This window comes from Wyeomyia smithii, chromosome 1, assembly GCF_029784165.1.
Source record: "Wyeomyia smithii strain HCP4-BCI-WySm-NY-G18 chromosome 1, ASM2978416v1, whole genome shotgun sequence".
Taxonomy (NCBI): Eukaryota; Metazoa; Arthropoda; class Insecta; order Diptera; family Culicidae; genus Wyeomyia; species Wyeomyia smithii.
In genome coordinates, this window is record NC_073694.1 from 243,084 (window position 1) to 255,150 (window position 12,067).

Genomic DNA, 12,067 nt, shown 5'->3' on the forward strand with positions numbered 1-12,067 from the left:
CTTTAGTGTACATTAATTGTGTCCCAAAACAAAGTGAAGCAAACTGTGACAGCAGAGAAAGTAGTTTTGGGATAAAGGTACAGAAATAGATGTTCGTAACGTTTGAAAGCTACCATACCATTCCCTTGGAAAGAAGTAGATTCACTCACTGTAATTCATGGAAGTTGCGAATCCTGCCACTTAGCTTGTACGTTTCGAATAAAAAAAAAATATACCGAATCAACTACGGATATTTTCAGGAAACTCCAGGCCACAAGACCACCCCTAAAGTATAGCACAATGAGGCACACAAAAATTCAGTTTAAATCGGATACTTCATCAATTTTCAGAGAATTAATAACTATATATTAGCTATGCTTTGGCATAGTTTTCTCACTCAAGCGGAATGCTCGTACATTTCTCATGACACTACTCATAACGACTCTTAAACGAGGCTTTGCCCATTCTCCTTACACAATTTCTCTCAGTTTTTCTTCAAAGCTTCATCGGTTTTGAATGTTTTTCCACTTTTCTTCAGCTTCTTTTTCATTATCGCCCAAAACTTTTCGATCGGACGAAATTCTGGTGAATTTGGCGGATTCGCTTCCTCCGGAACCAGATTAACGCTCTTCGCTTCGTACCAATCTATTTCCTGCTTGGCGTAATGACACGAAGCGAGATCCGGCCAAAGCAGCGTGGGACCACGGTGAGAGCGGAGGAAGGGCAGTTCCTCTACGAACGGCGATCTGCGAGTGCGGACAGTACATTCCGCACTCGCAGATCGCCTGCTACAACAGGTACTTTACGAATTAGTCCGTCTTTCTCTTCCGGAATTTTTCCGGAACCTGTGGGACGTACCGATAAAAAGCTCGAGGGCGCGGATTTGTTTGGTGTCCGCCTTGATGTATGTCTCGTCGTACATGACGAGACAGCCTGGCTTGACCAGCTACTCACGGTACAGCCTCCGCGCACGCCAGTTGGCCACCGTGTTTTGCTTGTCAGTCCGGTTTGGCACCTTCCTGACCTGAAAAACATGTATCCCAGCCCGCTTCATTGTCTTCTGGACGAACCACTTCGACGAATTGACCTTTTTGGCCACGTCTTGGGTGGAAAAGTTTGGGTTCTTCATAAAGTAATGCCTTATCTTCTGCGCCTTCTCTGGGTATTCCGTTTTCGGTTTTTGGCCGCTTCCTGCGCGTTGATCGATGGTTTCCGTCTCCCGGATCAGACGATGAGTGCACCGACATTCAAATGGTGCGCTGTTGGTTCGTAGGGTGGTCTTTCCAATACCTCCTCCTCTTAGAAAAGATGATACGGCTCACGGGTGATCTTCTGACTCTCGAATACTGGCGATTGGGGTTGCTGCTGTGTAATAGTTCTTGGTGAGTTTGCAGGTGTTTGGTGAGAAACTTCCATTGGCTGACTCTGGGTTGGTTGACATGGGTTCCTCTGGTTCAGTAGTTTTAGATTTTCCAATGGCCCAGTTGCACACACGGTATAATGACGCCTTCTCCATACAAAATTTAAGGCGTGATGGCGATCACGCCTTCTATTCCGCATGGAGAAGGCGTTATTACGCCGTGTATGTATCTGGGCCTTTAGACCTTAGAATTCCAGTAGTATGTTTAACGGAATTTAGAAAGTCTGCTGTTTTACTGGTATTGTTAGCATGAGACCTCACGGGATCCCGCTTCGTAGGTAGCCAAACGTTGTAGATAACACGACCAATCCGTTCTAAAATTTGACCGGGTTTCCATGACCAGATATTGTTCTGGTGTACATTAACTCAAACCAGATCTTTGGCATCGTAATGTGTTGCTTTTGTACCATGTTTGCAGTTGAACTGATCTTTCTGCTTGGATTCGGTTTGCTTGTAGAACGATGTTGGCGGTTTCAGTAGATCCATTCCTGTTCGCAAATTTCTGCCCGGTAGCCGTTCTGCAGGTGACTACGACATGGAGTGGATTGGTAGCACAGAAGAAGAGTGTCGATTGCTTCCGTGATTTTCCGAAGTCCTCGCTTAAATGAGTCGATGCGAGTCTGCTAGACTGCGGATGGTATAATGGTGTCCTCAGATACAGGACATTACGGTTTTTTGCTTGTGAACTGCGAACCGTGGTCTGTAACCTAACTCTCCGGAAATCCGCATGGAGAAGGCGTTATTACGCCGTGTATGTATCTGGGCCTTTAGACCTTAGAATTCCAGTAGTATGTTTAACGGAATTTAGAAAGTCTGCTGTTTTACTGGTATTGTTAGCATGAGACCTCACGGGATCCCGCTTCGTAGGTAGCCAAACGTTGTAGATAACACGACCAATCCGTTCTAAAATTTGACCGGGTTTCCATGACCAGATATTGTTCTGGTGTACATTAACCCAAACCAGATCTTTGGCATCGTAATGTGTTGCTTTTGTACCATGTTTGCAGTTGAACTGATCTTTCTGCTTGGATTCGGTTTGCTTGTAGAACGATGTTGGCGGTTTCAGTAGATCCATTCCTGTTCGCAAATTTCTGCCCGGTAGCCGTTCTGCAGGTGACTACGACATGGAGAGGATTGGTAGCACAGAAGAAGAGTGTCGATTGCTTCCGTGATTTTCCGAAGTCCTCGCTTAAATGAGTCGATGCGAGTCTGCTAGACTGCGGATGGTATAATGGTGTCCTCAGATGCAGGACACTACGGTTTTTTGCTTGTGAACTGCGAACCGTTGTCTGTAACCTAACTCTCCGGAAATCCGTTTCTGACGAAGATTTTCCGGAGCATGGCCACAGTTGGAGATGTTGTGATACGCTTGGTAGAGATGAACTCTGATCATTTGCTGAAAGCGTCGACAACAACCAAGTATGTAACTACCAGGTGTATGCAACAACCAGGCATGTAACTGCCATCAACCGGTCCAGAATTGTTGGGGGCACTGCCCGTGCGCCTCTGCCCGTGCGAGATTCAATCTCAAACACCCTGCTCACTTGAAGTCAATCCATTATAGCGAGATCCACAATCTAAAATACCCTGCTCATTTATCGACTATCACTTCCTCCTTATCAGCACTATTGTCTTTCACTTACACTCTTTACTGCAAGGAAGAAACACGTTGTTCAGAATTTATAAGAAGTTTCAGTTAGAAAAAATTGTCTGATATTGTTAGTGACAGTTATATGAAAAGACCAAAATTGTAAGTTACTATTAATTCAAAATTTATACTAAAAATTAAATGCAAAAAATAAATTACAGCTTTAGAGCTCCGTCTAATCAAACTACGACGCCGCTAGAAAGAGGTCCGAAACTGTCCCAACAATTCTCTAAAGAATTTTGCTATTTGTTGGAGAATGATGTCTGAATCCAGCCGATTCGATTGCCGTTGCTGCGAGCTGGCCAATGATATCGATGATCTGGTCCAGTGCGAAGGTAGATGTGGCGGATGGTTCCACTACGGCTGTGTGGGATTTGACGACGGGAGGAAGGAATTAAATTGGAAGTGCCATGATTGTATCAGTAGCGGCGTGGCCAACGAGCCAGTTGTCACAAGTTCTGCAGTAGTTTCGATGTCGACCAGTGAGCCACCACCAACTACTTGCAAGGAAACGAGTGTGCTTGACCCAAAGGCAGAGAGAACAAAGCTCAACCTCAAATTACTGGAAGAACAACAGGCGTTTCTTTTGCGAGAGATCGAGTTAGATCGTAAAATGGAGTGCGAGAGGAAAAAGCTGCAAGTGGAACAGGCGGCATGGCGAAGACGATGTGAGTTTTTAATGACTTTAGCTGAGGTAGCTGATGGTCCCGAAGTCGATAACAACACCTGCGTTACTTCGAGTTCGAGTTCTTCGAGAAGCACTCTCCAAGGTGTGGAAAATGCTCCAGTACCGTTTTCGCTCGTTAATACTGCTGCTACAGGAACTAATTCCTTCGGAATACCACCAATGTCATCCTCTGTACTGCCGAGGAGTGTTCATCCTGCATGTGCGTCAACGTACCCGAGTGCAGTGAGATCGATCACCAGTGACGGGCACGATTTTCTCTCCGGTGGGGGGAGATACAACCTCGGATCGTCGACACCTATTACGTCAGCGACAGCAACACCGTGGGTTGATCCAGTGGAACATTTCTTGTAGGTCGCCACCCAGGGCTACTCTGCGTTCTCTAAACCCGTACAGGACTGTTGAGAGTGGTACGATGAGATCTGGTCCTTTCAGCAGCATGCTATTCAGTGAAATCCCATCGACTTTAACAGCGGCGTCCCACACGAGGCGAATCTTAATTGGTTTTTTCGGATTGAGAACCACGTTTAACGGCAAATACCAGACCAAGCGTGAGTCCGCTGTTTCTATTTCCTCCTGCGTCGCTTCGTGAATATATCCTTTTTGTTGGTATTCAATCATTTGCCGTCGAACGTTTTCTTCGATGAGCGAATTTGCTTTTAGCCGTCTTTCAAAGCACTTTAGCCTGCGCATCGCCATTGGATAGCTATCCGGGAATTCCACATGATCATGTCGCCACAATAGTCCAGTCTCGAAGCCTCCATCGACTCTTTTCGTTGTTTGCTCAAGGATTAATCTTGCCCGCTTTTCATCATCCGATTCCGGTCCTTTGTCAGCCGAAACGCCGACGTTCTCTACGGTAAAATATTGTTTAACCATTTCGTGTAACTGAGTATCGCCTGTGCATTCACAAATATGGAAGGTATAGCCACGACTCTGCATCCGTTGTTCCACTGGTCCATTCACCGCCCATCCAAGCCGGGTTTTTGCAGCAACAGGCTCGCCTGTTCGCCCTTCTCGGAGTTTCTTGGTAGCGGTCAACATTGTATGTGCCGCGCCTATCAGAATTCCGGGTGTCACAGACTCATAATCCACGACTGGCAGCTTACGAAGATGTTGGGGGCACTGCCCGTGCGCCTCTGCCCGTGCGAGATTCAATCTCAAACACCCTGCTCACTTGAAGTCAATCCATTATAGCGAGATCCACAATCTAAAATACCCTGCTCATTTATCGACTATCACTTCCTCCTTATCAGCACTATTGTCTTTCACTTACACTCTTTACTGCAAGGAAGAAACACGTTGTTCAAAATTTATAAGAAGTTTCAGTTAAAAAAAATTGTCTGATATTGTTAGTGACAGTTATATGAAAAGACCAAAATTGTAAGTTACTATTATTTCAAAATTTATACTAAAAATTAAATGCAAAAAATAAATTACAGCTTTAGAGCTCCGTCTAATCAAACTACGACGCCGCTAGAAAGAGGTCCGAAACTGTCCCAACAAGAATAATCTGTACGTATTCGCTGCCAAGGCTTTTTTGATGATGGCCAAAATTCCAAGTTGGTTTTAGAGTTGGTCTTGGCTGCTCTCGAACATTCCACGCATGAACGAACACATTGACTGATCTGTTCGTCGATTTTTGGCCAATAAACGTAGCTTCGTGCTACTGGCCGCATCCTTTCTGCCCCTTGTGTAGAAGTCGTAGAAGTCGATCACGGGATTTGGCTGGAATCACTGATCACTCTTCGTAGATGAGACAATCGGCAACAACTGATATACCCTCCCGTTGTTGATAGAACTGCTGTAGCTGTGAATCGTTGACTTTAGACTGACTAGGTGGCCAAGCGAACTGCTTCACCTGCTTCAGTACTGCATCCGACTTAGTTCCAGTTTGAATTATTTTAATGTCGTCCGAAGATCAACCGATGAAACCGTGTTACAGTGAAGATCAACGCCAACCGCTCTTTCTCGATTTGACTGTAGTTAAACTTGGCTCGTTAAAGACTCCTTGATGTATATGATATCGGCTCTACTGATTCATCTGGCCGCTTGTGGGCAACACTATGCTCTCCATTCTGGGATTATATCGTGTAAGCACCATTTCACGAAATCGGTTGAATGATCACTGGCATGCTTTCTACTAAATCCACTTTGCTCCCGACTTCAACAGTTGGTCGTTAAAGTTCGTCTTCTACCGCACCTTTAAGACTGAATTTTTCGCACGTTATAGTGGCTTGGGATCTCTCTTGAGCGTCAGTCAAACTTTTGTCTTCGAGCAGAGTCTCATTTCATTTAAGGAAACTATCGGAAACTGGGCTTCCAGGGACTGTTGGTAGTTATCTTTGTTACAGAATGAAACTTCTTCTTGCTATTGCCATTGGTGTTTCCGGGCGAATAACAAGCACAATATCCGTCTCTAAGGTCTTTTTTTACACCAACATGGGGTTCTAGGTTGATTGTTGTGTACTGCACCTTCATCCCCCGCTACTTTATTTATTGCTCTGTGGCCACTATTTATGAACGGCATTCACAGCACTTAGCGATTGCTGCGTTTCAACAAGACTGATGTTCTGCTTGTGGTTCAATAACGTTTTACAATCTTCCACTACTTTTTTCAGAGATACAGTCAGGCTTTTTTCACGCGGGGGATACGTACCTCGTAAAAAAACCGCGTGAAAAAACCGCGTTAGTTCGAAAATCCGCGTAAAAAACCGCGCTAAATCAAAAATCCGCGTAAAAAACCACGTTAATTCAAAAATCCGCGTAAAAAAAACCTCGTAAAAAACCGCGTAAAAAAAACCTGACTGTATGTCTTCTGTCTCATTTAGTTTGTTTATCAACCTCATACGAATTTCTGAGTCTCAGGATGATTTCAAACCGCACACACATATGAGACATTTAAACTGATCCTCTGATAGGTCTCGCAACTTGAAGTCCACACACACCTTATTAACTTTGCACAAATACGACACAAGATCATCGGAATTACCGGAAAATTGGTAAACCGTTCATGTGCCTGCGGATTCAATTCCCTCATCAATAACCGGACTTTTGCCGCATCATCCAGTTTTCCGGCATCTTTATCGAAAAAGGCTTTATATCGCGCATACTAAGGCTCAGAATTACAGCTCTGCTTTGGATCGTAGATGGACTCGTTGGTGTTACTGGAAAGCGATTCCAAAATGGTTTTTTATCCCTTGACATCCCCTAAATAACTGAGTAGCAGAAATTTGCTGGGTGATTTGCGCCATCAACTTCTGCTGCTGTTGAAGGATTTGCATCAGCATCTGATTTGATTTCGGCTGCTGTACTGGTGGTACTACTGGATCCGGCATAATGCTAACCTCACTTCTCACTCTCGCCACACAGAAAGTTGGTCGACCGACTGTATCGCGACGAAAAAACTCCAGTAAATCGATAAAAAAAAAAGAAATGGTAGAATGAAAAATTATGAACTTAAGGCCCGAATACGCACACGGCGTGACAACATCCTCCTGACGACAATCGTCAGTACCTCCTTGAAACCTTCCGATGTACCTTCTGTCATCTCCCACCTTCCACTCGTCTACACAAAAGGCGCAATCGCACCGTCTTGAACTCCGCCGTGTGCACATCTTCTTGTTGTCTTGGCTTCCAACTCATGTTAAATTATGTTTTTTGGGAGAAAAAATAGAACAACATTCTGATTCTGGTCAGAAGGCGTCCCAATGGAAGGTGCTATAACGCCTTTTAATTTGCATGAAGAAAGCGTCATTACGCCGTTTGTGTATTGGGCCTTTTCAATTTGTCTTTATGTCGAATCGCATATAAAGAATTGCCTCCATCGCCTTTGATAGAAAATTCCATAATATTCCACGCAAATTTGAATGATATTGCCTATAATTTTCAAACAAAATCGTGGTTCCCGTCAGAAGAGTCTAAAATTTTAATGAGAAAATATTTTACGTGACGTGTAATATTCAGATTTTTTTAATGTGTAGTTTAAAATTCAACAAATCGCTTGCCCGCAATGATGCAATCCATGCAGCTTTCCCAGCACAGCCAACTTTGAAGTATACACATGATTTGATTTTGTGAATGATTTGTTGTTATTGTTGTTGCTTTGTTCGCTTGAGTGCACAACGACACACCCACCGGAAGTATAACTCTCATCAGAGAGCAGACATAAAGACAGTGTACGGAAAATTCGGTTTTATTCTAATTTCGGGTTCACGGCACGTCACATCCACTGGTAGTGCTGGTTGAACACAAGCAATCTGGAGCATAAAGCTGGAACTATCAGAAAACCAGATACGTTGGCTATCTATCCTTTGTTAATAGCCATGATTGTAGTTGTACTACCAAAGACGATCCGTCTGAAGAAGCCAGAAGTATGTTGCTCGAAGACACTGAACTGAAAACGTTCAAAATACAGGCTTGTTACAATATCCTCAAAGACGAGCTCAAGTTTAAAGAACTGCCAAGAAATTGATCGCGATCAAATATTTTTCGCTATCCTTTGAAGCCCAACTGACAGTGTAAATGATTCGATCATACCAACCCATCCTGAAAAGATATCCCTGACGTTTGGGCCAAACCTTCAAATCCACAAAGCCAAGTTTTGTGGATGTTGAGTGTCTTGCCAAAGTAATCATCTAATGTCGACAACATCATGCGGGAAAACTTGGATGTTTCGCTGTTACAGAAGGAAATTGAATTGAAGTTCGTACGTACTTCAGAAGGATAACGACACGAAGTAAACTGCCCAGAAGACAAAGTCTTTCCTTAGGTCTTGTCTATGTTGCTGGAATTGCCTCCAGAAGGCTTTAACCTCAATCCAATCTAGAATATGAGGCTAAAAAATTACTGTTTTAAAGCACTGGAGGGCGCTGGTAGAGCAGCCCTTTACAACTTGGTGGAGAACATGCCGAAGCGCTACAGCCAAAGGAAACCACATCAATTAGTAAAATGCTTTTATTTTACTAGAATTTTATCTTTTTCGAAATCAACTGTCATGGCTGTTTTCTAAAATACAAATTGTAGTTTTCTTACTTCTGGTATAATTTCACAGGATCGGATCTGCAGACCAGACCGGAACAGAAAAACACTCTGTAGGGATGTTCCGTTTTTTCAACCGAAACCCGTGATTTGCTTCGTTTCGATAGCGAACATTAAGGCTATTATTTTTTAAATCTCGAGAGTCGAAAATGTTTATGTTTATGAACAACGAGTTTTCATGATTTATTCCAGTGCCAATAAATTTATCATTTGATCTACATTATTATCAGCCTTTCCATTCTATTACTCAGCAACTTGGTTTTGTTTGTATTCTAACTCCTCTTGTGCGTACCGGTAAAAGGACTGAACATCACAAATATGTGTTTTGATATTCCTCATTTTAGTTTCAATACAAATTAGTCACGGCTAAGCTATTGATAACATGGAATTCTCTGGTTTACAATATTACCATTCTAGATAAACTTTAAGACTATTGTAATCTTTAAATTATTACAAAAGAATGCTGAATGTTATGACCTGAACACAATGGATACGTTTGCGTTACGTTGACGTTAATGTAATAGAAAATGTATGGGCTAACTGTCAAATTGACGCAAACGCAGCCGCAACGTATCAATCGTGCTTGGACCTTTGTCGTCTATTGCGTAAGATTAAAGTCACTCTTAAAATGAATTTCACCGTTTTGGTGATACACAAAACGTACAAATATTTGCCCTGGTGGGGCGACTATTTATGCAACTGTCAGGTTTACCGACAACGTCGAGAGCAGAGTCCTCCTGTAAAGTGGTCGCTTTCGTTTCATCCCCGCCTTCGATGTCGAACTGCTGGGAGCTCTGTGCTAGCAAGCATGGTTGTCTTAGATTTCCTGAAACTCACAATTGTTTACAATCATACTCAATTTTCGAACGTTTTCACTGATACCTGTCACCAGAACTGCCATGAGATGCGAGATATAGCTTTTAGCCAGTCGTAAGGTTTCGATTTTGGACAGCTTTCGATTTTTTGGTTCTGTTGGAATCAGCAACCGCAGGTTGGTGAAGGCGGAATTGACACTGAAAGACGCACTATTAGAAGCGAGTGGTTGATAAGGTAAACGCAATAGTAGTGCTTAGAAACGCTCACCTGTGAGTTCTGAAGCGCTCCCTTGCATTCGCCTGCGACCGCTGACAGTGTCCATCGCCTCCGATCGTTCCAGACGACCCGATAAAATCGTTGGCATCCAGCAGTTCCTGGTACACGTTATCCATCGATTTACTGGCTTCAGCAAGCCGCCGGTTTCTATTCCCGCGCACACTCATTGTCTACCGCAACCTTGGAACGCTCGATGCGACGAAAACATCCTTCCATCAACTGAACCCGATCGCGACTAATTGTTTTGCGTATGAAACAGACGCACTCGGATCAACCCACAGAAGCAATCAAAGAACACTTGTTAGATGCATTAAGTCGTTAACGAGATGAACAGATCGCACCCGATCGAAGCAGTCGTTTGTTTGTTCACTCGCTTGTGTTTTTCGTTCGTGAGAGATTTCTTGCAAGCGATTTCAACGCTTGCTTTGCTGCTGCTCTTCGTACTTCTATGCGCTCGATTTCCATGAAAATTTATGACCTCAGCAAACCGCTAACACCTTACCGTCACTGGCAGGGGGTGAAGAAGTAGCATAACAACTAATCGGATGTGTTTGTGTTTTGGTTTGTTTTGTGACACCGTTGGTTTTTCTTTAAGGGTCCTAAATAAACACGTGCCGCATCCGTTTAGGGGTATGTAAATTAAGTGATTTATTGCAACTTTCCTAGGCTTCTATGCTAAAAATAGAACGCTAGTGTATCGGTTTTGAATCGTGCTGGTAAATGCTAAAAACTGTGGACAAATCACAAAACGAAATTGTGAATCCGTTTCACTCAGGATCAGCGATGGAAACGAAACGATTATGACCCGATTGTCGTTTTGTCCCAAACTGTACAGATTGCGATGTGTTCGAGTAATGAATAAACTTGAATCCTCTCAGTACGTAACAAAATGTTGATGCATTGCTCACTCGGAAATAATAAATACATAATTAGACTATATACAGCTCTTAGAAGAGAATGATCCGCGCAACTCGTTGTGTTTTTTTCTCCGTACGTGGCTCGTCGCACGAGGAAAAACGATAGCAAAAGAGAATAATAAACTTGACTTGTCCCCTTCGCATCGCAGTGACGCAGTAGCAGTGATGTGGTACGGTGACGGCGGGAGGGAGAGTTATTTTAGGCTATCGGACTACTTGGGCAACGATTGTTTTCAGCAGGTTTGCTACACCAATTAATGAAAAACTGCTGGAGTAGTGTGAAACATGATATTATATAATATTTTTTTGTTTTATGCATTTAAAAAAAAAGGCTGCTTAAGCAGGTAATACAGAAATTGATAGGTACCAAACTTTGCTATTATACAATTACCCGAATTATCCTACTTTAAGCTTGCGGTTATGCCGAAGAATTTATCTACCTCTCGTTTTGGTTATGGTTTGGTGAATGGAACATTTTCCTCATATTAATTTCAGAGGTAGTGCTAAGAGAAGAGAGAGAGAGAGAGAAGGTGGCTACCTGATATAAATAAATTTAAAAAACGCAAGCTTGGCATAGTTTGCGTGATTGATAGTAGACATTCAAATGCCTGAACCTATCTCCTAAAACTAAATTCTTTTTAGTCGTATTGAACTAAGATTTTTAGTAAACATAGCAATAATTTTTTTCAAGCAACAATAAGTTTCGGGTACCTACGTGTAATATTTTATTTTTTCATCGTTTCCTTTCGGATTGACTTTTTACAAAGAATCACTGCGTTACTTAGTTTTGCGTAGGAGGGAGGGAGGGAGGGAGGGAGGGGGGGTAGTAGAGACAGTTACGTAACTATCATGTTTGCTCGAAATTGAAAATTTCGGAGAGGAGTCAGACTGATTAGTGGTAAGTAATTTTAGGGGGGGGAGTCATGTCGAACGCAACCTATCGTTACTTAGGAGGGGGGGGGGTCTGAAATCTAGATTTTCAGCGTTACATAATTTGTAATATAACACGTCGATGTTGCGTTATCATGTTTCATATCAGAGCAATTCCATCACAAAACCGGGCAATCAATTTAGTCGACCATTGCAAATACAGTATTATATCAACCCCTTGATCATGTTTGGAGTGATAAAAGAGGGAAAGTGGTAAAATCGGGAATATTTTCTTTATTATTGTTTTGTTATAAAAGATGGTAAACCAATAATTTAACACGTAAAATCAGCGATTTTGATTACTACAAGAAATCGAATCATATGAAAAAGCAGTTCTATCCGTCTGTCTGCTTCTC

General features: G+C 42.7%; 1 protein-coding gene across 2 annotated transcripts; it reads right to left on the reverse strand.

Moving 5' to 3' along the window:
* Positions 1-8,771: 8,771 nt before the first annotated feature.
* LOC129730222 (basic helix-loop-helix transcription factor scleraxis-like) lies at positions 8,772-11,567 on the reverse strand. Of its 2 annotated transcripts, XM_055689379.1 has the most exons (4): positions 11,497-11,567; positions 9,856-10,771; positions 9,655-9,797; positions 8,772-9,598 (listed from the first exon to the last, which is right to left on the reverse strand). In XM_055689379.1, exons 2-4 carry the CDS (start codon positions 10,029-10,031, stop codon positions 9,408-9,410), a joined length of 510 nt encoding a protein of 169 aa, XP_055545354.1. In that variant the 5' UTR covers positions 10,032-10,771; positions 11,497-11,567; the 3' UTR covers positions 8,772-9,407. The 2 variants fall into 2 exon arrangements, with proteins under 2 accessions (XP_055545354.1, XP_055545363.1); XM_055689388.1 differs by lacking the exon at positions 11,497-11,567 and having other exon boundaries at positions 9,655-9,785; positions 9,856-11,273.
* Between the last annotated feature and the right edge of the window lie 500 nt (positions 11,568-12,067).